This window comes from Pseudorasbora parva, chromosome 14 (assembly GCF_024679245.1).
Source record: "Pseudorasbora parva isolate DD20220531a chromosome 14, ASM2467924v1, whole genome shotgun sequence".
In the NCBI taxonomy this organism is placed as follows: Eukaryota; Metazoa; Chordata; class Actinopteri; order Cypriniformes; family Gobionidae; genus Pseudorasbora; species Pseudorasbora parva.
Window position 1 is genome coordinate 31,698,777 of NC_090185.1, and position 27,970 is coordinate 31,726,746.

Below are 27,970 nucleotides of genomic sequence, written 5' to 3' on the forward strand. Positions count from 1 at the left end.
TATTTTTAATATATAATATATTGGATAAAACAGGTTAAAAAGGTGTTGACAGAACAGAGATGGGACCTTCATTAGGCAACTAAGCATTTCATAATCTTTCAGTTAATCAATATATTAAAATATAAATAGGCTCATAGGCTACTGTAGCTACTGTATATTGTGCAATTTACATGTTATGAAAATGCAGCCTATGAATTATGACGCAAAACAAACAGAGTTACTACAAAATGCTACAGGAAGTGGGGTATTTTGCAGTGTGAACCTTGTTTTCTCTCCCAAAAACAAAGTAATCGTAGTCTTTCCCACTGTAAGCGTAATACACATGAGTGAGAGGAACCAGCTCGATCGTTTGACGCTGGAAGAGAAGCAGAGAACGTTACTGTGCATAGAATGACATTTTATATCATCTGAAACATTTATTAACTTGAGATATTAGCTTGCTATAACATTTGAAAATTTAAAACAATCAAGGGTTAAACTCAATTGTATCTATTCAATAGATAGGCCTATAGGCCTACACAGGGTTTGTTCAAGGCGGTGCTTCCACCTAGAGGCCAAATGTGTGGTTGCATTCTCCTAAGCATTGCAATGCATTTCACAAGACACGCGATTTATAGGCTATTATTTGAATGTTTTGATTATTACGTTCATTGATAGGCTAATAAGATATTGTCATATGCAGGCCAACCCATGATGTTGTGTGCTCACCTGTTGCAGGATGCGGCTCACGGCAGAGTATTTTAGCAGGTGGTTCTCAATCGCTCTTTTGGAGGAATCACAGATGTCCTGGTCAGGGAAGCCCTCTATCGGATAAACCTGCAAACATACAGTGCGCATTGACTAGCTGTTGCCTACTATACACATCTGTGCACGTGCTAGTATGATACATTTTAGAAACGCTGTTATGTTAACGATTAGGCAGGTTTTTAGACTTTTTTTTATTTTTATGTTACCTTTATACCCTCATGTGTCCACACTCAAATTAGCCTAAATTCTAAATGATTTCTGGCTACACAATGGGACGCTGATGAGGCGATGTAACAACGTACAACATCACTGGTGTGTATGAACAACAGCAGAGCTAATATATCTTTCTGACATTACTTTTAATATCATTTAAAGCACATTATGATAAATACTTGTTACATATACGTATTTAAGTGGTCAAAATATCACTAAAGTCTAATTTGTTATTATCTTTTAATTAAAAAAACATTACATTTTTGAAAGTGTTTGTTGTTGGTGGTGTTGTGGGCTCCCTATACTATTATTCACATTAATAATTATTATGATTTAGTTTGATTATTAGGATTTTTGGTCTGGGTTTAATACAATTCAACGCACCCATAAAATAAATAAATAAATAAACGATGAAAACTGTTAATAGTAACCATTGTAAATAACAAGCAGTTCAAAATATTATAACATTACTTAACAAAAACACATTACAAAAAATAAATAAAAATATGATAAACTATTTAATAAATATTGTAACATTTTAAAATTGCATTTAATATTTTAAGTTTATACTATATAAAATACTTGTTTAAATTGTTAAACTAACAAAACTACCAAAAAAATGTTTTGTTACGTTTGTTCTTGAAAATAACTTTTACTATCCTTAATTGGTCGCGTTTTTTGCATTTTAGGCTTATTTTAAGCAGAAAGTAAGTGTATTCTACACATGTATTTGTTGCAAGTGTAATTATTTAGGAACAAAGAGGCGGGACGTGGGCAGAGACACATAAAGTCACACAAACCGCAACAGCGCACACTATGTCACCTCCAGTCCAGAGATATGATAGCATAGCAGATCATATGTGCTATTCATCGCAGACCAGAAAACATATCGACCCATTTGAATTCTGCACAGAATGCTGTATTTTAAAGCGAAATGGAGGAGATTAGGGAGAGGAAACTGCGGCTTTACCTAGCTCAAAGGCTCTGGCCGAGAGACAAAACGCTATTGGCTGTTTAAAAAAAGGGAGGAGCTGTTCAATATGTCCTGCCCTGTCTTCATGTTTCATGTTATATTTCTCACGGATGGTAGTTGAAGCATATTATAACATCAAGTCTCAGAACACGGAAAAGCATGAACTTGATCATTTAACATGAGCCTTGAGGTATGAGAACATGAGGGTTAACAACATATCTGACTGTACATTGTTGAAATATCTGCATCAGAATGAATGAATCAATACCAGGAGGTTTTCATCTACAAAGAACGCTTCCCCAGACACCTTCTCAAACTTCTTCAGAGGGAATTCAGGCACCCGGTCGGGTAAAAACTCAAACACCTGGTTCTTCCTGTGAAACAATGTGATGTTATACACGAGTAACCATATAAAATAAAAAATGAACAGGCCAGATTATTGTTTAAACCAAAACAAGAAGCAAATCAGGAACTGAGATCATAAAAAACTAGTAATGGTCTGATCCATTTACCACATACACAAACCCGATTCCAAAAAAGTTGGGACATTACAAATTGTGGGAAAAAAAAGAAAAAAGAAATGCAGTAATTTACAAGTCTCATAAACTTATATATTATTCACAATAGAATACAGATAACATATCAAATGTTGAAAGTGAGCAATTTGGAAATGTCATGTCAAATACTGGCTCATTTTGGATTTCATGAGAGCTACACATTCCAAAAAAGTTGGGACAGCAAAAAAATTAGCAATAAGAGGCCGGAAAACTTAAATGTATATATAAGGAACAGCTGGAGGACAAATTTGCAACTTATTAGGTCAATTGGCAACATGACTGGATATAAAAAGAGCCTCTCAGAGTGGCAGTGTCTCTCAGAAGTCAAGATGGGCAGAGGATCACCAATTCCCCCAATGCTGCGGCGAAAAATAGTGGAGCAATATCAAAAAGTTTTTCTCAGAAAAAATAGTTTCTCGGATAAATATTGCAAAGAGTTTGAAGTTATCGTGCATAATATCATCCAAAGATTCTGTGGTATGGGCTTGCGTGAGTGTGTGTGGCCTGGGCAGCTTACACATCTGGAAAGGCACCATCAGTGCTGAAAGGTATATCCAAGTTCTAGAACAACATATGCTCCCATCCAGACGTCATCTCTTCATTCCTCATCTCAGGGAAGACCTTGCTTTTTCCAACATGATAATGCCAGACCACATACTGTATCAATTACAACATCATGGCTGCGTAGAAGAAGGATCCGGGTACTGAAATGGCCAGCCTGCAGTCCAGATCTTTCACCCATAGAAAACATTTGTCGCATCATAAAGAGGAAGGTGCGGCAAAGAAGACATAAGACAGTTGAGCAACTAGAAGCCTGTATTAGACAAAAATGAGACAACATTCCTATTCCTAAACTTGAGCAACTTGTCTCCTCAGTCCCCAAACGTTTGCAGACTGTTATAAAAAGAAGAGGGGATGCCACACAGTGGTAAACATGGCATTGTCCCAACTTTTTTGAGATGTGTTGATGCCATGAAATTGGAAGTCGACAATTTTTTTTCCAGTGTTAACATTTGATATGTCATCTATGCTGTATTCTGAATAAAATATAGAAATTTGAAACTTCAACATAATTGCATTCTGTTTTTATTCCAAATTTGTACAGTGTCCCAACTTTTTGGGAATCGGTTTTGTATCTTACTTCACACACACAACGCACAAAAAAATTACCATGTAATGGTGAGCTGTATGAAATGTACAAGGTTTCTGTAGCCGTTACACGTCAGACAGATTTTGTCCCCCTTTCCATGACAAGACACACACCTGAAGAAGGGATTGAGATATGATTTTTTTTTTTTTACATGAGGATATTAAACATATTAGAGCATGAATGTCGTTCAGTTGACCTTTTTCTTCCCCTTCCGTGGCAGGTTGTGCACCGCCGGTTGCGACTGTGACCAGTGCCGTGACAGAACATACAGCGAGTCTGGATTCGTTTTGGAGAAAACAGTCAGTAGAATAAAACATTGGCAGATATATGATAATGATAATGATAATCATTCCCACGTACCAGTCCTCGTCCGCGACAGTGTGTACACCTCACTTTGCCATTACCATGACAACGGTGGCAAGGCTGCAATGACAATGCACTATTGCAATCCAACAGGCATCAAAAGACGAATAAAATTCTTATGACTTATGGTGATACATTTAGAGTAGGATGCCCAAATTACCTTTAAATGCATATAGATTACTTAAAGTGCCCCTGTAATGCTATTTTAAAGATTCCTAATTTTGTATTTAAAGGGTTACTTCAGCGATTAGCATAAGGCTTCCTATCAGTAAAAACCCTGGAGGATATTCCAATGATTGTATGTTTTAAACCCGCACATGGAGGATGGGAGATCGCACTCACAGCGCAGCTCGCAGCTGCAGCCTCAGGCATTCAAGTAAACGGAGCGGCCGGTGGAGCAAAGTGAGTGTTTCAACTTCTCAAATGAATTCCTATGAAAGTTAAAGGTGGGGTAAGTGTTATTTCAAAACCGTTTTAGAAAAAGGACTCGGGCCGAGTGGAATAACAAACTTGTAGCCAATCAGCAGGTAAGGGGCGTGTCTATGGTGAGAAGAGAGGCTCAGTGCACGTCATTATTCAAAACACACGAGTCACACATGACAGACATTAGACGAGAGCTAGCTGCTTTTGCTTGAATATGCTCGTGTGTCATGTTCACTTGTTTGTCCATTTGCGATCGAATTGTGGCTCACTTCAGCGATGATAAAGACCCGTTCGTTTCCACACCGTATAGAGCGTCTAAATCTCCTCACTGTGTGCTTCAAGCATCAGCTCACAAAATGTTTCCGACAAGTAAGATACTATACTCCTAATATGTTTGTTTCCTCTTTTCATGATCTATATAACCCTTATCCAGTCATAATGTCGTTAGCTGGACTGTCGTGCTTGTGTTCTTTAGAGTTGTTCATGAGAACAGTTTGTGTTTTTGTTGTCGCTATAACTCTAATATTTTCATAACTGTCGTTAGCTGGACTGTCGGCTCATGTTCTATCGAGTTGTTCATGAGAACTTTTTGTGTTTTTGTGATAGAAGGGGTGACTTTTTCATTGAATATTCGACCTGGATTAGTTTCACACAGATTCTGCCATAGTCATTGCCAGGGTTACGTATGTGTGGGGCGGAGCTATCACAATAGGGCAGAGACCCTTTTTGGGGTAGGGGCGTGTTTGTTTTGGTGATTTGAAATATTAACAACGGTTACCAGATAGCACTTACCCCACCTTTAAGCTTCAAAAGGCATGAACTGAAAACACGGCAGACTGAACACGCGCTGTGAATGTTTGCCGCGAGCGCTGACGCGTTTACCTCAGCTCTCATCATAAGCTCATCCATGACTGTCAATGTAATCTGACTCCTGTAGCAATGGGGCTGTGATGCTCCCTCAGCGGCTAAATCACATTATATTGAAAAGACACGTTTAGTTTTTAATTGTAGTGTCTGTTCTCTAACTGAACTGATTTTATGAAGATGAACGCGGTGGTAGGAAAGGCAGCGAGGCAGCGAAGCATTCTGGGAATTGTTGTCTTTCATCCCCATCAGACAAAAATACAATTTCTGTCTTTTCTTAGTCTAGAAAGCACCAATTTCACAAATAATTTCACATTTTTACTACATTAATGACCCAGTTTAAAAACAGATTCATCTTCCCAACACTGAAGTACTCCTTTAAGGTCTCCTACAATAGGTTTACAGGCATCCATGCTCTAAAAACACTTTCATTTTCTAAAAATATACATTGCAACATCACCTCATTAAGGATTCAGTCTCTCCCTTTCTTAGTTTGGCCCAGTCTGTTGTGATTGGTCTACTCTGCTCTGTTTGGTCAGGTGGCCCAGTCTCTTGTGATTGGTCTACTCTGCTCTGCTCTGATTGCAGTGAACAGTGTCTTCTCGACATGTCAAACTCTTACAGGCCTCAGCTACAACTACAGGGTTTGAAGTACAAAGTAAATATTCAAGACCATACAAAGACCAAAGGCTGGCATTATGCAAATTTGTCAAATCCTACATAGGTTCGAACAGGATGTAAGACTGGAATTACTAATGAATTCATTTCAGAATCGGTTCTTTCTTTTGGGACCCGGTATCTAAATTTTTCTTGATCTTTGAAACTTTGCAGACCTTTCACATTCACAAACAGCTTCATTACATATATCTGAAAAAGCATAACAGAGGCACTTTAAAGTCATACCTTTATGAATGAAGAGTGTGGGACCCTGACTTTCTGAATGGCGTCAGTAAATTTGGGTGGGTAAGACACCTGGATGTGCCACGGTGGAGGACTCACTCCATTCTGAGGCCCGTCCACACACTGACCTGAGACAAAAATATTAATTTTATACAGATATTTTAATGGTTTATTTAATTGTATCGTGTCATCAGGCACCTGTGTGTGGCTCTGATCCCCACGCACTTGATCTGGACTCGGTAAATGTTTCCAGGCGGTACTGAAAAGACAAGGGAAAAATGATATGTATAATGATATGCAATAATAATATAGGAATCATTCCAGATCAAAACTAGATAGTATTGGATAATAATATTGTGGAGAGATTTACACGGTAAACTGTAAAAGGCTTCAGCTCTTTGAATATCAGATTTTTGGCAGGTTTGCTGCTGTATGTCCACTTTTTCCCCACAAACTGGAGCAGAGCGTCTCTCGCTACATCCTCGGAGACAGTGGGCACCCTGTGAGTGCACAAATAAATACATAGATCTATGCAATGTGCAATATACAACATAATAATGTTATGGCAACATTTGTATGTGTGTGTTTTTGTATTCATAATATCCTATTAAAAAATGACATTGCATATTGAAAAGACATACTGTACGTACATGACATTTGGAACTGAGGCATTCCTGTCATTTTCAGGCTTCGGGACAAAGTCCGGTGGAGGAGGACAGATTTGATCTGTACAGTCTGCAATCAAGCACACAAACAAAAATAAAAGTTGAATATCGAATCAAAAACAAAATTATGAAAAGCATTCAAGACATAACTGTGATATTAGGTCATATACAATATGCGGTATTTAAAGAGCAACCAATACTTTTTCTTTCTTTTTTTATAAGAATTTGAAATGCAAAAGCAATTTTTAATCATTTCAGCATTTTCACATCATAAAAATATATTATTATAATACAACAATGACATTTTTTAAAATTATATTTTATTTATTTAATATTATTATAGTATTAATGAATAATGTACAATAATGTTATAATAATAGTGTCTTAATAATATTAATAATAATACAGTATTATTGTTATGGTGCTTTGGTGTATAATAGTTTATTATAATACTAATGTCATAATTATAATAATAATAGTGTCTTGATAGTAACAATAATACTAACTGTCAAGAGGCTAATATAATAATATTAAGTATTATTATGTAATTTATAATGGTACATTATTAAAATAGTATCTTAACAGTAGTAATACAAATATGATTATTATTTTTGTTATTATAATGTCTTAATGCATATTATAGCGCATTATTATAAGTGCCTCAAAAGTAAAACACATTAATTATTAATCAGCCTTAATCTATGTATTATTATATGATAATAACCATAATAAAATGTTCAATTTAAATAATGTCTTAATAATAATAATAAATAAATTATTATTATAGTATATATATATATATATATATATATATATATATATATATATATATATATATATATATATATATATATATATATATATATATATTAGTGCATACTAATAGTAGTAATAATAACAATAATACATTTTTTGTATTATAATAAAATCTTAATAATAATACAAAATACTTTAAAAAAATATTATTATTAATGTGCTGATTGTATATAACAGTGTTATTATAAAATAGTATCTTAAAATTAATAATACTATTAATAATAAATGTTAAATGTTAACACAAAGCAGTGTTAGGGAAAGTTACTTTGATAATGCTTTGATTTTACTTTGATACTTTAAAATACATTACTTTTGCGTTACTTTTTTTCACCTGGGATGGGCTTGTTTTTGTTATATGACAAAAAAGTTATATTTTTGAGCCAATGTAAAAACCCTTTCACATTAAAAGTAGATAATAAGCCTCAGGTAAAACTTACTTCCCCTCCAAAAAACAAAAACTAAACAAAAAAACGGAATCATTAACCCCTTAACTGTCACCCCCCTTTTTGAAAATAGTCATGAAAATGTATTATCCAAACTTAAAGGGCTGTAATTCATGAATTCTTTGGAATATAGACTTAAGTTTGGTCTTGATTTAAAGACGACAATCAGCAGATTATTGTTGAAATGAAAGCATTTTAAAATATAAATAGGAAAGTTATGGAATTTTAAATTTATTGAAAATGAAAAATACAGTACTAAATATTTTTTTATTTTATATAAAATAAATATTTTACAAAAAAAGTTTTACTCTAAAATTACTATGAAATCAAACCCATATGTCAAATCAAATTGTGTTCCAAATTTGAAGTTGATATCACAAAACTTGAAGTCCCCATGAGATTTTGTTTAGGCGCTATACCAAAAATAGCCACCGAGTGTAATTCAATGTCCATTGATTGTTTATTTGATGTATTTTTCCTGTAAATTACTGTCCAAATATCACTTATTTGTGTACTCATTTGTTCCAATATGGAACATTGAGACTCAAATCTTTCAAATGATATTTGTTTTGTCAAGAAATGTGTTTTTTTAAGATAAGAAAAGATTTTCATTATAAAGTAGTTAAAGGTTACAACTGCTGTTATGATGTACATATTTTTTTTGAGGGGCACTCTCGTCATATATTACTATTTTACTGTCACCATGTAATTTTTATCATAAAACAATGGACACATATCTCTTCAGTAGGGTTAGACCTTTCCAACAATATATAGTTTGTCATGATTACATTAGGATTTAATTGAAATATAGGGAAGTAACCATAGGTGTCCCGTGACAGTTAAGGGTTAAACATCAGCAGCAAGTACATTGGTCAATAAAGTGAGACTGGACACATACAAATATTTGATTTATTTAAAATATTTAATTATTGGAGGTTTGCATACTAATCTGATTTTGCATTGCACAGATTTTGAGGAATACTGAATCGTTTTTTGTTTTTTTTTGTTTTTTTTTGTGCAAATGAAATTAGCAAATGCACACTCACATTTAGCCTCGAACTACAATAACCATCATATTTACTCACAACGACTTCACTTTTACGATTTATCTCAGCATTGGGACAAGAGAGCTGTCAGTCAATAAGTGGGAAAACAAAGTAACCTACGTGACTTATTTGAAAAAGTAACTCAGATATTTTGTTGTAAATTTTATAAGTAGTGTTACTTTACCAGTTCCTTGAAAAAGTAATCTGATTACGTAACTCAGTTACTTGTAATGAGTTACCCCCAACCCTGATTATAAGTATGTTGACCAAATGTATGTCCATCTTTGTTTTGAGCTCTTATTGACAGCTGTTATTGACAACCTGTTGTTATGAGTCTATCTGTATGAATGAGTAAAACACATGAAGCTCGTTCACCTCCGCCGTTGTGTTCTTCATAGCCGGTTACACTGTCCAGCCAGCCTGGAGGAAGAGCAGACGGACCCTCCTCAGGAAGACTGGGGTCGAAGGTGTCTGCCGCAAGACAGAGAGACTGCATGATATATATGATTTATCCAACAGCAACATGTTCCAGTATCAACATCCTTTGTTGGACCTGGAATAACATTCCTATCAAACAGTAACCGCCTTAAATCAGTGACCGAATTTTCCATGAAGTCCCTGCTCATCATTCTTGTTGTTCCTGGAGCATCATCAGGGATCCTGGAACATTTACTGTATCAACCAATTATAAGAAAATAAAAAATACTCCTACCAAAACGTAAATGTCTAGACATTCTATTGGCATTCACAATAGTTGTGTCGCTTGTTCTTCCTCATCCTTTTTCAGTTTTTTTGTCTTTCTGTACAGAACATAAATGTTGTATTATGTTGCATTGCTAGGCAACAGCATATAAACACATTTCTTAGCAATCAGTAGTTGGCAGCTGTTCATTAAGTCATTAGGGTTCTTTCCCTCAGAAGTGCTTGTCTGAATGTATCAGTGCATTGAGTTATATATACTTCACACAAACATCTTGTTACATTCGTGAACAATGCCACTAACAAGTGGATATAAATATCAGCTGGAGTGGGTTTCCTTCAACAGAGATTGTGCTTCAGATTTAGTATGAAGAATGGGCGAAATGAGCCCTGTATGCCAGAGAAACAATGCCCTTAAAATATAGCAGTGAATGATGGGAGGAGCAGGTTAAATGCTAATTTAGCAAAGCACATTCATCAAAATTGTACAACTATGAAAAAAATATGATATTGTGGAAAGAATAAGGATTAGTGACGTTTGACCTGCCAGGAATTGTCTAAGGATGATACTTCTAATTTTTAGGGCTGTCAAAGTTACTCAAAATACAGGTAAAGTAAATAACACTAATTATCTCTTCATCATGACACCTGTTAGTGGGTGGGATATTTTAGGCAGCAAGTGAATATTTTGTCCTCAAAGTTGATGTGTTAGAAGCAGGAATAATGGGCAAGCGTACGGATTTGAGAGAGTTTGACAAGGGCCAGATTGTGATGGCTAGACGACTGGGTCAGAGCATCTCCAAAACTGCAGCTCTTGTGGGGTGTTCCCGGTCTGCAGTGGTCAGTATCTATCAAAAGTGCTCCAAGGAAGGAACAGTGGAGAACCGGCGACAGGGACACCAAGGCGATGCGGAGGCAGTGTGATGCTTTGGGCAATGTTCTGCTGGGAAACCTTGGGTCCTGCTATCCATGTGGATGTTTCTTTGACACGTACCACCTACCTAAGTATTGATGTGGACCATGTTCACCCTTTCATGGAAACGGTATTCACTGGTGGCTGTGTCCTCTTTCAGCAGATAATGCTCCTGCCACAAAGCAAAAATGGTTCAGGAATGGTTTGAGGAGCAGAGCAACGAGTTTGAGGTGTCGACTTGGCCTCCAAATCCCCCAGATCTCAATCCAATCGAACATCTGTGGGATGTGCTGAACAAACAAGTCCGATCCATTGATGCCCCACCTCGCAACTTACAGGACTTAAAGGATCTGCTGCTAACATCTTGTTGCCAGATACCACAGCACACCTTCAGGGGTCTAGTGGAGTCAATGCCTCGATGGGAGTCAACACCTCAAACTCGTGCTCCTCAAACCATTCCTGAACCATTTTTGCTTTGTGGCATAGCCACCAGGGAATACCGTTTCCATGATAGGGGTGTAAATGGCCTGCAACAATGCTTAGGTAGGTGATATGTGTCCAATTAACATCCACATGGATGGCAGGACCCAAGAACCCGCTCGTCAGACTCTCTCAAATCCTTACGCTTGCCCATTCCTGCTTCTAACGCATCAACTTTGGTTAGGCTTTATCAATTGTTCTTAAAGATCCAGTGATCCATGGATAGTGACAGCAGCCAGGAATCGTGTTTTCCTGACATTTATATAAGCTTGATTTTGATACATATGAAAATATTTTCGAGTTTCGAGCGTGAATCCCACATGCGGATGGGTCAGTGTATTTAAGCGTGTATGTGGCCGTTTGACAAGAATGGAAATCAAAAGTTTTATTCATTTTGTGAATATATTATAGGCCTATTACATATTTTTTATATTGCCTAGCCAGTGTGCAGAGTGCTCCCTTTATAATCACTGAAAGCTGTCACTTATTCATTAAGAGTGATCTCACAAAATTCCGTCATAATCAGTGAAGCGACTACACAATGAATCTTTCATTTAAATAATGTCCAAACTTAGAGAGGATCAGCGCACATGCAGAACTCAGCTCTGGACAAACACTCGTGATTGGCCATTGCGGTCAAGAAATCAACAAACATGTCTGCGATCTGATGCTTTACATGTCAGTCCGACATCCTCTTCATTTTGAACGAATCTTTAATATGACTCGAGAACGATGGGTTTTCTCAGAGAGCGATTCGTTCATTTTGTGTTGACCGCGCATGCGCAACATCCCATATGTTCTGTACAGGAAACAGAATTGATTAGTTGATCTTTCGAGTCCGGGTTTGAGTCATTCATTCATCAAGTCCCAGCCCCATAGACAAGGCTATGCAGTATTGTCAGACGTGATTAAATGTGAAGTGACTAAAGAAAGAACGATTTGGATCGGGATGTGAGGCAAGCTAAGCAATTAATTAAAGGTGCATTATGTTAAATATCCAAAAAACACTACAGTCCCTGACAAAAGTCTTGTCGCTTGTGTACAAATTGACCTAAAGTGCCGCTGAAATATATTTCTAATCAAGATATTTTTACAAGAAATGTAAATTTCTCATTTTAATCCCACTAGCTTTTGTGATAATGTTTCAGTGAAAAACTAAACTTTCAAAAAGTATTCTAATATTCACAGCTTGGTAAAGCCCATTGAGTCAATTTTTGCAAAGACATAAGTTTTGTCACCTTGTCATATGAGCTTCACCTGTGACTAATAATGGATCAATTAGATCTCAAGTGTGTATAAAAAGAACCCCAGTACGCTAGACCTTCACATCAACTGCAACTAGACCTCTGCAAACATGCCTAAGATTCACCCTGAGACTAAAGTTTTGATTATCAAGAGGCTGAAGACCAGATCCACTGCTGATGTGGCAGACACCTTCAATGTGTCTCAGCGTCAAGTACAGAGGATAAAAAAAAGATTTGAAGAGACTGGAGACGTTTTTGACAAGCCCAGGTCAGGCAGACCCCGCAAGACAACTGCTCGAGAGGACCGTTTGTTGGCTCGAAAATCCAAGGCCAGCCCATTTTCCACTGCAGCAGAGCTCCACGAGACCTGGCCACCTGAAGTCCCTGTGTCAACCAGAATAGTTTGTCGGATTCTGTCTCGAAATGGGTGGCATTTGCCAAGGCCCACAGCCTGCTAAAAGGATGGATGCTGGAAAAGTGGCAGAAGGTGGATTTTTCAGATGAATCTTTTGTTGAATTACACCACAGTCGCCGCAAATATTGCAGGAGACCTACTGGTGCCCGAATGGATCCGAGATTCACCCAGAAAACAGTGAAGTTTGGTGACGGAAAAATCATGGTCTGGGGTTACATCCAGTATGGGGGTGTGCGAGAGATCTGCAGGGTGGAAGGCAACAACAATAGTCTAAAATACCAAGAAATCTTAGCTACCTCTTATATTCCCAACCATAAAAGAGGCCAAATTCTGCAGCAGGACGGTGCTCCATCGCATACTTCCATCTCCACATCAAAGTTCCTCAAGGCAAAGAAGATCAAGATGCTCTAGGATTGGCCAGCCCAGTCACCAGACATGAACATCATTGAGCATATGTGGGGTAGGATGAAAGAGGACGCATGGAAGACAAAACCAAAGAATACTGATGAACTCTGGGAGGCATGCAAGACTGCTTTCTTAGCTATTCCTGATGACTTCATCAATAAATTGTATGAATCCTTGCCAAACCGCATGGATGCAGTCCTTCAAGCTCATGGAAGTCATACAAGATATTAAATTTGGATCTCACAGCACCACAACTTAATTTGCTGACATATTTTTGTATTTGCAGTAAATTTGTTCAATTTCTGTATAGGTGACAAAACTTTTGTCTTGCCAAAATTTGACCTTTCTGTCTTGATTAAATGATAAATATTTTTTCTGTGAAAATTATTTTTCCCTTTCGAAAGGGAACTCGCGCTGCGTCAGCTGACGCTACGGGGAACGCCTTCAGCGTGACAGGTGTCTGAAATCGCTATCAAATCACAATCCTACTGACCGTCGGCAGCTGGTGATGTCATCACCGTGCGACCAGGAAGTATAAAAAGGCACCGTGCCAACATGACAACATCCTTTCGTCTTCAGGGACTGTTTTGTCTGGTTCGCTAGAAAGTCTTTTTAAAGTGGAATGAAGTGCACACGCAAAGTGAAGGGAGCGTACAGGAAGTGCGCTGATCCGTGTCTCAGGTTTCTCACGCCTGGGGACACGCACACCCTTTGTGTGCTCTGCCTGGGGGAAGAGCACGCGCGGGAGGTTCTCGAGGGGGCTTCCTGCGCAAACTGCGAGCGTTTTTCCGACTGAGGACGCTCCGCTCTCGCTTGGCCTTCTACTCGAGGGAAGAAGAGCCAGCATTTGGGAGCGGTCCCGCTCATGCCGAGGCTGAGCGGCGCCGTTTGTCCTGGGGCTCCCAGATGGATCTGGCTCATCGTCTGGGGAACACAGTGCTCGCGGACGATCAGCCAGGTCGCGAGAGCAGGCGAACGGAGGAGGAGTCGGATGGAGACTCCTCCTCTTCGTTAGCCCGTGCTTTTCCAGTTGGCCTACCCCCTGATGCGGTGGCTGAGTGGCGCACCACGGATCTCTCTCTCCGGGCGGCCAAACAACATAGCAGTCGCCATCGGACGGTCGATGGCGGCTAGGGTCGCCACGGAGAGGCATCGGTGGATAAACTTGGTGGGCATCGGGGCGAAAGAAAAGGCTTTTCTCCTCGATGCCCCGGTCTCGCCCTCTGGGCTTTTCGGCACCTCCGTCGAGGCGGTGGTGGGAAAGTTCAGAGAGGCGAGGGCGCGCTCAGTGGCGTATAGAACGTGTATTCCGCTGAGGTCTGGGGCGGCGCCCAGGCAGGAGGGTGTCCATGACCCATCAAGATCCGAGGATCATCAAAAAAAAAAAAAAAAAAATGGGCCAACGCAGTAGCGTGGCCTCTCGTGCGCCCCCTCCGTGGAGGAGTAGGACGTGGAAGAGGCGGGACACCCGCAACAGGAGGAGGGACATCGGGGAGAAGATCCGCTTCCAGCGCCCAAAGCGAGGTGGTGAGTCTCCGCCCCCGAGGGCGCGGAAGTGATGTTGTGTCCCCTCCTTTGTTGTTCTGTTGTTTTTCTTTTTTCTCCCCGGGCGCGCTTTACACCAGGCCGCGCGGGCTGATGATAAGCGGAGGTGAGACTCTGACGGAAGCCTGCCAGGCCGGTGTGTGCTCTGCCCGCACACAGTGCATCGTCTCTGGGAAAAGCGGGATTTCGCGGCCGCCTCCTCGGCCTTACATGTGAGAATAAAGCGCCCCACCCTCAGGTTAGTGCGCCGAAGCATGCATGTTACATGAAGCGATGAGGCACTGAAAACAGCGGGTGAGTCCCCTTTTAGGGCAAACATTCTTCTTTAATGCCGTATGTTTGGACTCTATGCTTCCCTGAGGGATATTTTGTCTACAAAAGATGAAGAAAAGTGTAACAGTTGGAGAAGTGGGCCTGTAGTTCCCCAGTAAAGGTGGCTAGAACGATGTTTGTATAAACACAGTGTGTTTATGTAGGCTTATGTTTGCTAGTGTAGCAACAGTAGTTTATAAGGCTGTTTTCTCTTCTGGATATGTGTAATATAAGCAGTTGAGGCCACCGCACATGCCGCGGGCATGCAGCGGCGATATAAACTGACGTATGTTCTCCTGGCGAACTTTTTTAGCTGTAGCCACCTCTGGGTAGCGGTGGCACCTCTGCTAGTGAAATACCTAGATGAATTTGTGAGGTTCGGCTAGCGCATGAACTGCAGTAAGGTCTGTCCCAGTCCTTTTTAGGGCCGTTGTTGTGGGATTATCAGACCGATGCTAGTGCATCAAGTTGGCCTAGGCTGTTGAGGGGATGATGGTGGCGTCTCGCGGTGGCATATCGCCCTGGCAGTTGCCCCGGGCTCCTGTCGGTATTCCCGCAGGAGCTTTGTATCCCTACCCGGCCTCCCCGCAGTAGGGTCGTCCGGCCAATGCCCACCCCCCTTCTGCATTTGGGGGTTGTTATTAATGCAAAAAGGTGTATAGCAGAATGAATCGCGACTCAGCCAGTGGTCGTGGGGACGGGGTAGGCGTCTCTTCGCGGTGCGCAGTCAGACTGGTTTTGCTAGCCCCGCCCCCCAGAGCTAGTGCGGCCGCCACTTCTGGGCGGCCCCCCGGCTTGGTTCAGGAAATGGCCGGTTGTGTGTGTTCAATATCTTTCACTTTTTGCTCTGTGTCTTCTGCTTCACCTTTTAGGCTCGGGTCGAGCTGTACTTCGCAACCATCTGAAAGCATCGGTTGGTAGGATGCTCCCCTGGAGTCGAAACACTGTCACGGCTGACGCCCTTGCGCGGACGGCGGACCGCTGGACGACCAGACGGCCGCCCTGGAGGCAGGTGGCGTAAGTTGTACTCCCCTCGCTTTAGAGGGTTCAAGGCGTTTTATGCTGAGTGCACTGCTGTGGGCATTGTGTTTTAGGTCCACGCTGGTAGGCGCTGCCTGAGAGACTGCGCCGTTGCAGAAGGCTGCTATGGGCCGCTGGGGCGGACCGACTATAGAAGGCGGGCTGGCGGGAGACGCCAGCCGAGGCAGTCCGGGCAGTTAACTCTGGGTCAGGTGGTAGGCCTCAGGAGGCCTCCCTGCGGGTGAGTTCCGACATCGTGGCCCATGTGAGCGGGGAGGGTTCTCCCCAACGATGTCGGCTGCAGCAGAAACCTCGTCATAAGTAGGCCCCTAACGGCCTCCCTGGGGATGAGTCCCCAGGTAGTGACTGGATACCCAGTCCTCATCAGCCAGCAGACAGCCACTGTCAGCCCGACTTTAAGGGCTCGCTGAGTTTCAGCACGCCTCACATGGCGTCCCCTGAGGGGGTGACCTAGGGTTCCGACCATTGGTTGACAGGATCTAGGCCACTTTAGGCCTCCTGTAGGGTGAGCCCCGGTTCCCAGGTCTTGCGACAGTGTGCGTGGGTGCTAGCCAGGCGGCTAGCATAGTCTGCTATCAGGGACGGGCCGCTTCAGGCCGTCCTATGGTCGTTTCCCGGCCCTGTGGGGTTTCCGGTGGGATTTGCCATCGGATAAGCACCGTATGTCACCAATCTAATAGGGAACTGCCATTCGGCAATAGGCCTCTCCAGGCCGCCCTAAAAGGACCGGACTGTACGTGGCATCAGACAGGCCTCCCTGGAGGCAAGCCCCGGGAACACAATAGCTCCCGACAGTTTGCACGTTGGCTGGCAGGAAGTAGGCCGCTCTAGGCCGCCTGAGGGTGAGCCCCCGAGCTGGGACGCTCGGTAGGCCAGTGTATTATGCTGTCAGGTCTCTTCGGGCCTTTTTGGGAGGGGATTCCCGGACCAGGTCTCGGTGACAAGCTAGCCATTAGCATAGGTGGCTTCTGGCGTTATGGCCTCATGAGCCCCTGAGGAACCAGTAAAGCCACCTTCCTGCGGCTCTTAACAGCTAGCACTGGCGGTGCCAGGTAGAGGCGCCTCCTGGCCTCCCTGGGGGGGGAAACGGTTCCCCTAAGCGGGAACGTAGAACTGGCTTTGGGCTGACAGCTAGCGGCTGCCTGCCGTTGGGTCCCGGCCTGGGCCGGTATAACTCAGTGGCGGGCTCGTGCCCTAGCACAACGAGTCTCCGTTTCTGCTGCGCAGTCCCTTCAGGACAGGGAACTGGCTAGCCTACAGCATGGTTTACCTACCAAGCTGGCTTAAGAGCTCCCCTCATTGAGGGTCGTCTGCGAGCTTACGGCCGCTTGAGTCTGATCAGACGGGCAGGCCCCCCTCGGGGCCTCCCGGGTAGATCAGTCCATAGGCCTTCTTTAGGCCTCCTGAGCACCCCTGTAATATATGTGCTCAGTAGATCCTAGGATCGAGCAGAAGAGACTCCCCTCGATGGCAAGGGTAAGAAGCACTAAGCTGAGTACTGCTCTCCAGGATTCCCGTCTCCGAGTTCCGGTCTGAGGAGGACACTGCCACTTTGCAGTCCCTCAGTCTGGATGCTCATAAGTAGAGCGATGTCCGGAGGCTCTGTTTTGACAGACAGGGTTGGCCAAGCTGGGGTGTCCCACAGAAGTGATGCCAGGTGAGGCCTCCCTGGTGGCATTCGGTGAAGGGTTTTCCCGAATTAGTGACGGCTGGTGGCGCCCTCGGGTCCCCTAGCCACATTCCCTTAAGGGACTCCTTCCTTCGAAAGTAGTAGGTCCCAGGCCCTCGAGCAAGCCGAGAGTAGGAAACCTCAGTTAAAACTTGTTTAGGTTCTCTCTTAGGCATATAGCTTGGGCTATGACCGTAGGGAATGATGTCACTGGCAGCCGGTGTGGCGAGAGGGGGAGTGGTTCAGACTTTCCGCGAACACTCGTCCAGGCAGTTCTCACTGCCAGTAAGGGGCGTGCACTCCCCTCAGCATGGCGGCGTGGGTATATCGTTCCCCGTAGCGTCAGCTGACGCAGCGCGAGTTCCCTTTCGAAAGGGAACGTCCCTGGTTACGTATGTAACCTTAGTTCCCTGAGAACAGGGAACGAGACGCTGCGTCACATGGCCATGCTTCAAGGTGTGCCTGCCCACAGTCCCTTCAGACGAAGCGGATGTTGTCATGTTGGCACGGTGCCTTTTTATACTTCCTGGTCGCACGGTGATGACATCACCAGCTGCCGACGGTCAGTAGGATTGTGATTTGATAGCGATTTCAGACACCTGTCACGCTGAAGGCGTTCCCCGTAGCGTCAGCTGACGCAGCGTCTCGTTCCCTGTTCTCAGGGAACTAAGGTTACATACGTAACCAGGGACGATTTCAGTGCATTAAACATCATTTGGGAGGGTTTTAGCTTTTCATATGAGCTTTTTCTAACACCAATTAATTAATTAAAAGTCAGGTTAATATCAGGTATTTCTAGAAAATAGATAAGCGACAAGACTTTTGTCAGGGACTGTAGGGACTGTGTTATGTATTTTGTTCGGTTGAGTACTTACAATATCCCAAATGTTTCCAACTTTTTGTAAAATGTGAGAAAATTGCTATTTTAACCAATGGCCCTGGTCGGTCAGCATAGCGTTTGAGCGAGTCGCCTGTCAATCGCGTCATATCTGCGCTACCCACAATTTTATTCTGCAGAAGCTCTTTTCTCTTAGCAGTGTGAACATGTCACAGCAACACCGAGTGAGCGCACAGAGTAACGTCATAACATCCTTTTAAACACACTTAAAGGTTTCTGATATGAGAGACAGAGCTGCTTTACCTTATAATCATGACTGAAATGCGGAAAGCAGGCACCCAGCGAATGTGTCCCGTCCCGTCATAATAAAAGTCCCGGTGCTCTCGAGCCGTGTGTTTGTATAAAAATCACTCCAGCGGCCGTGCTCAGCTCCACAACACTCGGTCCTGCTCTGCTTCACACTACAGTAACGTTAATAACTGCATCCTTGAACATGATTTCTGCCCGAGCCCTATTTTCCACCGGCTGTGAGGTGAAGACCACATGTCCCAAGATACTGCGCTCACACTTGGCGTCATCAAGCTACACCTTTATTTAGAATAGGCGCCCTCCAGTGGACGGAAAGTTGCATAGTGCACCTTTAATCATTTTTATTCTCAAAGTTTGGCCATGACTGCATTAGCTTCTAGTTTATTTTTGATTCCAAAAGTACTAAATGTGTTAAAAAATGTAACATATAACATTTTTATTAGATGCTGCTTAAATGAACGAAATGACTTGAAAAAAAAATTATTTCATTTTGCTGAACAAGATTTAAAGATCCGAGTCAGTAAAATGATCCGAACTTCCCACCACTAGTCCAGATCTTCTGCCGTCAGTCTGAAGGTCCGGCTACGCGAGACTAATGCTGCGTCCCAATTCGCCTACTTATACTACATCCTAAAAGTATGTGCTCTCTTTGTGAAGAAAAGGTACATACTTTTGAGTGTGTAGCAGAAAAGTATGCAAGCTTAAGACATACTACTTCGCCATCTTTAATGGACTCTGTCACTTAGTTAGGTGCATCCCATCACCGTTTATCTGCCCTGTCAATCGTCGTCAGATTCGTCACAGTTCAAGTCCTCCACATTCAGTTTAAACTCCTACCGTATCGGAGAAAAATGTAGCCGCTCGTTGATCTGCCATGTGTGGGTCTTGAGACTCTCCTCATGTGTTTGTAGTTTAAATATAATGATGCATTTAAAAGTTAATGGCCAAACGTGTCATTAAAAAAGTTCACGATGCTGCTGCAGGTGAAATATAATGTGGACAACACTGAATAAATATATTTTTGTCAGGTTTAATATTGATAGTTGGTCACTCAAACCCCTTTATCTAAACTTCTCTACTTAACCGTCGAACTCGCACATCCGTCATGTTTGTAGTTTTTTAACGCTTTTTATCCGCGTTTGTAGTTCTAATCGAATCCTCGTCCACCTCGCAGTGGGTTGTGGGCAATATCAGCCGTTAGAGTGCCCATCGATCCGCACTTCGAATTCGGACCGGAAATAGTAAACCATCCGGGAATCTTTGGAATACTCTTTTCAACATACTACGATTTGGGACATACTAATTCTGTTTTCGAATTCTATTTAGGATGGATAGTATGCGAATTGGGATGCAGGGTAACTGTCATGACGGAGCAACAGTCTGAAGAGAACCCATGTGTACCCATTAAAGCAGGGGTCCCCAAACTCGGTCCTGGAGGGCCGCTGTCCTGCAGAGTTTAGCTCCAACCCCAATCAAACACACCTGAACCAGCTAATCAATGCCTGTATAGGACCTAGTAACACATTGATTAGCTGGTTCAGGTGTGTTTGATTGGGGTTGGAGACAAACTCTGCAGGACAGCGGCCCTCCAGGACCGAGTTTGGGGACCCCAGCATTAAAGGGACAATAACCTTAAACCCCTGAGAACTCTTTAAACCCTCAGAAGTCTTTCTAACATAGTCTGGAGCCTAATAATATCAATCCAAAAATAAAATGCACTGATAACAGAAAAAAATACATGTAAACAATTGCTTCAGTCTGAATTCAGTTGGTCACGGTGCCTTTAAGAAGCTGGTGTGTGATTAATTGTGCTCATATTGACAGACATGTGCTGCTGCTTTGTGAAGCAGAGATCTATTTAGCAAACAGGATATGTTTATGTTTAAGATAACATTTGCAGTTAACAGCTTCAGACTGTTAATTTGTCCTCAGACTGCATTTTTGCACTTGCGATACATGAAAGCACTTTGTTGTTGGGTGTCATAAGTGAAGTTAAAAAAAGGTCTAGATAACAAAGGCAGTATTATATCAGTAAACAGGTCCTCCCTATGAGTGTTTTAGTATTATTGCTGAAAAGTAGTATTTAAAGAGCTTTAATTTAGACTTGAACAGATTTAGGACAGAGTGTATAGATAAACTTGTAGATTAGAAATAAAATTGTCATCAATACGCACTACTTAAAATCTGTACTTAAATTAGTGTACTTAAATAGTGTACTTTCATGACTATGTTAACACACTTAAGTACAAAATGGAAATGTGTAAAAATGTCAAATTTAAAACTACTTTAAATCACATCATTGTTTTAATAATCTTCTGTCATGTTTTTAAAAAAAAGCGTTGATGTTTTGGCATAGTAAAGCACATGTAAAGTACTTAACTGTAGTGTAGTTATTATTAAATTCAAAATAACTATTCAATGCATGCATAATCCAGCTCATTTTTTTTTACATTGGGTCAATTTGGGTGTCTATGCCTATTTTGGGAGAAAAAAAATATAACATGATATAAATGACTCTTGCCACGAGATGGACTTATAGCTCTATATGGAGCAAATGAGCTTTTCGACTTGGCCCTGAAGTCAGTTCTGGAGTTTATCTCTTCAGTATGCATTCAGATACACATGTAGAAATATATATATATATATATATATATATATATATATATATATATATATATATATATATATATATATATATATATATATATATATATATATATATATATATATATATTTCTACATGTGTATCTGAATGCATAAAAAAAAAATATATATATATATATATATATATATATATATTTCTACATGTGTATCTGAATGCATAAAAAAAAAATATATATATATATATATATATATATATATATTTCTACATGTGTATCTGAATGCATACTGAAGAGATAAACTCTTCAGAGAGTGACTCACTCTTGTAGAGATAAACTATTGTTATATATATATACATATATATATATATATATATACATATATATATATATATATATATATATATATATATATATATATATATTTTTTTTTTTTTTTTTTTTTTCTATGTATAGTGAAGCATTCCTTTCATTCCATTTATTTCTAAGGGGGTCAAATTGACCCGTGAGGGAATAATTTGTTACTTTTTTTTTTATTACAACCACATAAACTCCTCAAATCCTGTAAAAAATAAAATAATGTGTGTATACGTGGTTCAAGTGTATCAAAAGTCTAAGGTATTGGATCACTCAAATGAACCAAAGAAAAGAAAAGAAAAGAAAAGAAAAGAAAAGAAAAGAAAAGAAAAGAAAAGAAAAGAAAAGAAAAGAAAAGAATTTTGGGTCAAAATGACCTGAGGAAATGATGAGGCAAGCTCCAAAAAAGGCTTGTTTTGATATTGCAGGATCTGTGACGTCACAAATGCAAAAATATTTGCATATGACTGCCTCAAGAGCATGACATTAATGAGTAGTTATACATCATCACATCACAGGTCACGCCCACTTGCGTTTCGGCGCTTAAAGGGGGGGTGAAACACTCAGTTTCAGTCAATCTCATGTCAATCTTGAGTACCTATAGAGTAGTATTGCATCCTTCATATCTCCGAAAAGTCTTTAGTTTTATTATATTTATAAAAGAAATATAGGCTGTACCGAGTCTTTCCGGAAAAAAACGAGCGGCTGGAGGCGTATCGTGTGGGCGGAGCTAAAGAATGACAAGCGCGCAAAGTGGTGACGTCCTCAAGCGTGGAGAAACCCATAGCTATCAAAGATAATGATCCAGAATCATTCGGAGGCTGAAATAAATTGAACAGAATAAACGGCAACAGCAGGACGTCCGTCTCTGTGGTATGTACTGTATTTAGTGGCCTGTCAACATTTCTGTGTCTTTACTTGCAGTTTATGAGGACATGATTCGGTTTATGGACTATTGTATGCGACTAAACCTTAGCAGTAGCAAGCAAAACGGTTTTGCACGTCAGACTAGTGTAACGTTATACATAGAACAACAAAAGAGTCCGTTAGCGGATTTGAATGACGAAGCACGCGATCGTGTCGTTTACTGATGTTTACTCACGCGACGGTAGCCAATAGCAGAGACATTTGAAGCAGTTTTACTCACCGGCTGCTTCCAAAGCAGGACCGAACCTTTATCACTGGGACCGCTCCGTCAAAAACACACTTCTTTGGTATGATTTGGTAAAGTCCTGACAGCAGTGAACGGTGGAGATCCACTTTTGCGACGCGACTGAAGCGATGTTGTGAAGCTTCCCGTCATTTCTGCGTTCAAATCGGTTCAAATGCAGCGCTGCCTTCCGGAATGCTGTGCTGAAGCGTTAAAGTCGCTCGATGTCAACCATAGGAATAAAGTGGAGCGCGGCGCCTGGATTGACTGGATCTGCACCTGAGCGAGTGTTTATGGGCGTGCATTTCCTCTCTCTCGCTCTAGTTACGCGCACGCACACCCTACCGGGAGAAGAGCCCGTACGGCCCATACAAGGACCTTCCGCTCTATTAACGTCAAGTAGACCCATACTCGAAAAAAACTCGCCGAAACTTGTGAGAAACCGGAAGGAGTATTTTTAACACAGAAATACTCTATCAAACGTCCAACATTAGTTTTTGAAACTTTGTCTATGTTTAGGATGGGAATCCAAGTCTTTAACAGTGTAAAAAGCTCAGTATGCATGAAACAGCATTTCACCCCCCTTTAATGGCTCATATTGCCTACACTGGATACCGTATACAGATGCATATTTAGATTGTGATGTATCCACACTCCTGAGTCTGACAAAGGGAAGAGTAAAAGAAGCTCAGTTTAAACAGCTCAAACAGAATTCAGGAGGATCCCAGTGTCGAAAACAAGTGTATGGTTAATTTTACTGGCATCCCAGATCACGTCGGACGATTACATGTTTGTTCGGAGCATTTGACTTTAGAGGGTTTTTTAAACGAGGCACTGTGTAATGGAGAATTCGTAAAGAAATGTTTCTTGATAGATAGCAGATAGCAGCGACTCTATTAGATCTGCAAAGCAGATGCATCACAAACCACAAGTAAATGATTTCATGATGCTTTGTCTGTTAATTAAAGTTTTATATAAGTAATGTTTTCTTACATGTAATACATTGTTAATATATTGTTACTGGGCATTGTGTTCTAAAGGCACAGTATGTAAGATTGGCCAAAACAAAGACGTAGCTTGATGATGCCGTGATTTTACGGAATCGTGGGAGTTGTCGTCTTCACCTCTTTTCCAGTCATGAGTGTGAGGTAACGCAGCTCTGTTTATCATATTAGACACATCTGAGTGTGTTTAAAATTATGTTATGACGTTACTCAGCGGTTGCTGTGACACTTGTTCACACTGCTAAGAGTAAAGCGCTTCTGCCAAATAAAACCAGAAAACGAGGGTGATGAGCAATGCAGATATGATGCAATTGACAGGTGACTCCCTCAGACGTCCCCGGTCCTTGGTTAAAATAGCAATTTTCTCACAATTTACAAATAGTTGGAAACATTTGTGATATTGTAAGAACTAAACTGAAAAAAATATATAACAATGGCCTGGTGGGTTTTGGATATTTTTACTGCAAAAATACTGCATAGTGCACCTTTAAAGATTTATTATTGTTATTGTAGCATGAAACAGGGCGAGATTCAAGCGCTACACACACGTCTTGAGAGCAGCGGAGATTTTATTTTGCCGCAGATAAGCTCTTCCGATTCTTCCACTCATGAGTATGAGGTAACGCAGCGCTGTTTTATCATATTAGATACATTTGAGTGGGCTGAAAGTTATGTTATAATGCTACTCTTTGCATTATACACTCGGCGGCTAATATGAGACACTAGTTCACACTGCAGTGAGCTAGATCAATATTAGGCAGGGTAAAACAAGGCTCGCGATAAATCAAGAAAACCAGATTTAAACAACAAGACTAACGCCGCATTCACACGGGGCGTAGGCGTTAACGCTTCCCATTTACTTTGAATGGGTGACATCATCCGTTGCCGAACTGAATTGTGGGTTCCGTCGCGGCGCTTCACTCGCGTTCCAAGCGGCAGAAGTTGAAGATTTCTCAACTTTTCAAGCGTCAGCGCAGGCGTCATCCAATCAGATCGCCGTATGCAAATATCCTACAGCGGACGCTAGCCAACAGCTTTGAGCACCTGTGCAGTGCACTGACAACAACTACACGGACAATCGCATACACACATAACACCAAATCGGCATCCATTTCGTCTCACAGACTAGCTGTCATAAAAAGGTGCTTTTTTTGTGTTGTGTTTTGGTCCAAGCGGCAAGTTAATGTGATTGGCTGTTGTCACTATGACGATCGCATCAGCACCCAGCTTCAGCCACGCCCTCCGTCAAGCGTTAACGCCTACGCCCCGTGTGAATGCGGCGTAACTGTCTTGAGCTGTATAACAATGATTCATTTTCTGTTGATGAATGTATCCAAACAGTTGCTCACCTGTCTAATGAAACACATATTAGATTAAAGAGTTGTTGGTGTTTCCATGATTTCTACAAAATAAAACTAGAGTTCGAGGGTAACGGGAGCATATATAGACGGTCCATGTCCTGGTTAAAATTGCTTATCTCTCTGGATTTAAACATTCTTGGAAACATTTGGGATAATGGAAGTACAAGAAAAAAAAGCTTTATGGACATTATGTGTGAACCTCAAGGAACAAATTAAAATAATACAAATTATCCAGGTCGTGACCCCTTTAAGGGAGTTAAAAATGCATCTTAATTTCAACTAATTATATTTGATATAAACTATAGCGTACGTTCTATAATTTCCAGACATGCAATTACATTGTCTGAAAACATTACATTCAGTTTGCACTCATATATTCTTTTAAATATATATATTTTTTCCAAAACTCTTTTCAGAAGCATGCTAGTGATAGTGAGTTAAACCTCAAGCTGTCAATGATTGAGATGTTAAGAGATGCTACTTAACATCAGAGGTGGAAAAAGTACACAACTCTATTACTTGAGTAAAAGTAAAAGTACTACTGGTCAAATATTACTCCGTTACAAGTGAAAGTTGTAAAAACAGATTTTTACTCAAGTAAAAGTACAGAAGTATTTGTTTTCAATAGTGCTTAAGTATCAAAGTAAATTTCCTTTCCTAATGCCAATGCATTAATTTATTATTGTTGTATAAATGCACACTGTCATCATGGTTAAAGCCATTCAGTGATGCTCCATCTGACATACTACCATACAACTAACTTAAACTCATTTAAATACTTGTATATAAGTTACAAAGCTCTTTACGAAGCTGCTGTCACTTTAAGGCCGAATGCACGGATCCAATACACTGATACACATCTGATATTCTCCCAACTTTACTCTTCTTTTTCTCCCAGATGTTTATATTTTTAATATTTTATAAGACATGCACCAAGTGTATGCCAACTAAACTAATCTTGAATTTTTTTTAAAAACTGAAACATACTTTTAAAGTATGGCTATGGGTACGCACACTTGTGCCTAAGAACCGTCTTCTTCCATTTTGCTATGAACTGATCAGTGTTCACAAAAAGTTGGGGAAATGTATATGACTATAAGAGTGATTCCTGATAGACTGTCTGAAACAACAACAACAAAAAAAAAAACATCCACCGACTTTCAGAGCTGCAACAGAAACGACTTTTCACCTAGATAGAAATGTAGTGGAGTAAAAGTCATAAGTTTCCAGAAAAAAAATAATACTCCAGTAAAGTACAGATACTCAAAAAGTGTACTTAAGTACAGTACTCAAGAAAATGTACTTAGTTAGGCTACTGTCCACCTCTGCTTAACATTCCTCCTATTTGACAGTATACAGTAGTTCCCTCAGATTTCCCTCATTGCTTTAAAAAAAAAAAAAAAAAAAAAAAAAAATTGAACACTTTGTTTTGCCTTATTATTTATAAGTAGAAAAGGAAGTTTCTCACTGAATCACATTTAAATGTCAGTTAAAACTGGAAAAATAGAATGGTGATTTATAATAAAATAAAACATGATTGAATGTCATGAGACAAAATGAATGAGATCCAATTAGGATTCTGCATTTGGTCACACAAGTCCAATAAGTTCAACATGTGAACTTCTTTATGGAAAAGGTCAGATTTCCTTCCTTCCACTTAAGTTGGGTAATGACATACACTTTACATCATTCTCAAATCATTCTAGATAACATAAAACAGCAGGTTTCGCACATCTAAAGTTAAACCTTTAACTCAAATTGTAATTCTGGTCATATAAATAGGTAATGTGTAGGCTATTGAATTATATAGCACTGATATGTAGGCAAGAAGGCTACACTAAAAGGCACATTTAAAGTTCTAACATAAATCTAACATGTTTCTCAACGTGACTGTGACTTATAATTATATTTGAAGCTTTGGAAAAAGTTTTGTTCAAATTGCCTTTGTTGCAAAACTGACGTTGTGCAAAAGGAAACCACAATTATTGTGCAAATGTGGTGTCAAATAGGAAAGATAGCAAAAAAAAAAAAAAAACGTGTATACCACAGTTTCTAAAATCAAGTCGTTCTTATTACTGTTAATTTCATTAAATCACTTTAAATGTTGTATGTACGGCGTTTTGGAGTATGAATAAATGCATTTTCCATATTTTATTTAAAAAATATATATTTTTCATGTAAACCATTACTGTTTTGAATACATATTACAGGTGTGAACCATTTCTTTTAAGCTATACTAGCAGACAATGCATTAAACATTCAAGTAAAACTTCAAGAAAACAAAACCGCAGAAAGACAGATGCACATCTACCCACCTATATCTTCGTCTTTTTCGTCCATCACGCACACAATGCTGATGCGGTCTGTTTCGCAATGGTCCTGGTTACAGTGCTCTACATTTATTTACTGAGAGCCTTTGTTCAGTTCTGAACTCTGAAAATTAGACAGGAATGAAGACACGCCCACAA

The 27,970-nt window shown here is 40.5% G+C and overlaps 1 protein-coding gene across 1 annotated transcript; it reads right to left on the minus strand.

Moving 5' to 3' along the window:
• On the minus strand, positions 1-27,958 carry ssuh2.1 (ssu-2 homolog, tandem duplicate 1). The gene is made up of 12 exons (XM_067416264.1): positions 27,818-27,958; positions 9,536-9,631; positions 6,841-6,925; positions 6,561-6,690; positions 6,389-6,449; positions 6,194-6,318; positions 4,001-4,063; positions 3,837-3,916; positions 3,661-3,753; positions 2,202-2,307; positions 709-816; positions 1-355 (listed from the first exon to the last, which is right to left on the minus strand). Exons 1-12 carry the CDS (start codon positions 27,840-27,842, stop codon positions 221-223), a joined length of 1,107 nt encoding a protein of 368 aa, XP_067272365.1. The 5' UTR covers positions 27,843-27,958; the 3' UTR covers positions 1-220.
• Positions 27,959-27,970: the final 12 nt, after the last annotated feature.

Excerpts from the sequence above, each read along its gene's own strand:
- ssuh2.1 (XM_067416264.1), bottom strand. The coding sequence starts at position 27,842 with ATGGACGAAAAAGACGAAGATATAG. Across the intron at positions 9,632-27,817 it reads CGAAAAAGACGAAGATATAG|ACACCTTCGACCCCAGTCTT; the intron begins GTGGGTAGATGT and ends GTCTTGCGGCAG. Across the intron at positions 4,064-6,193 it reads CACACTCTTCATTCATAAAG|CCTTGCCACCGTTGTCATGG; the intron begins GTATGACTTTAA and ends TTGTCATTGCAG.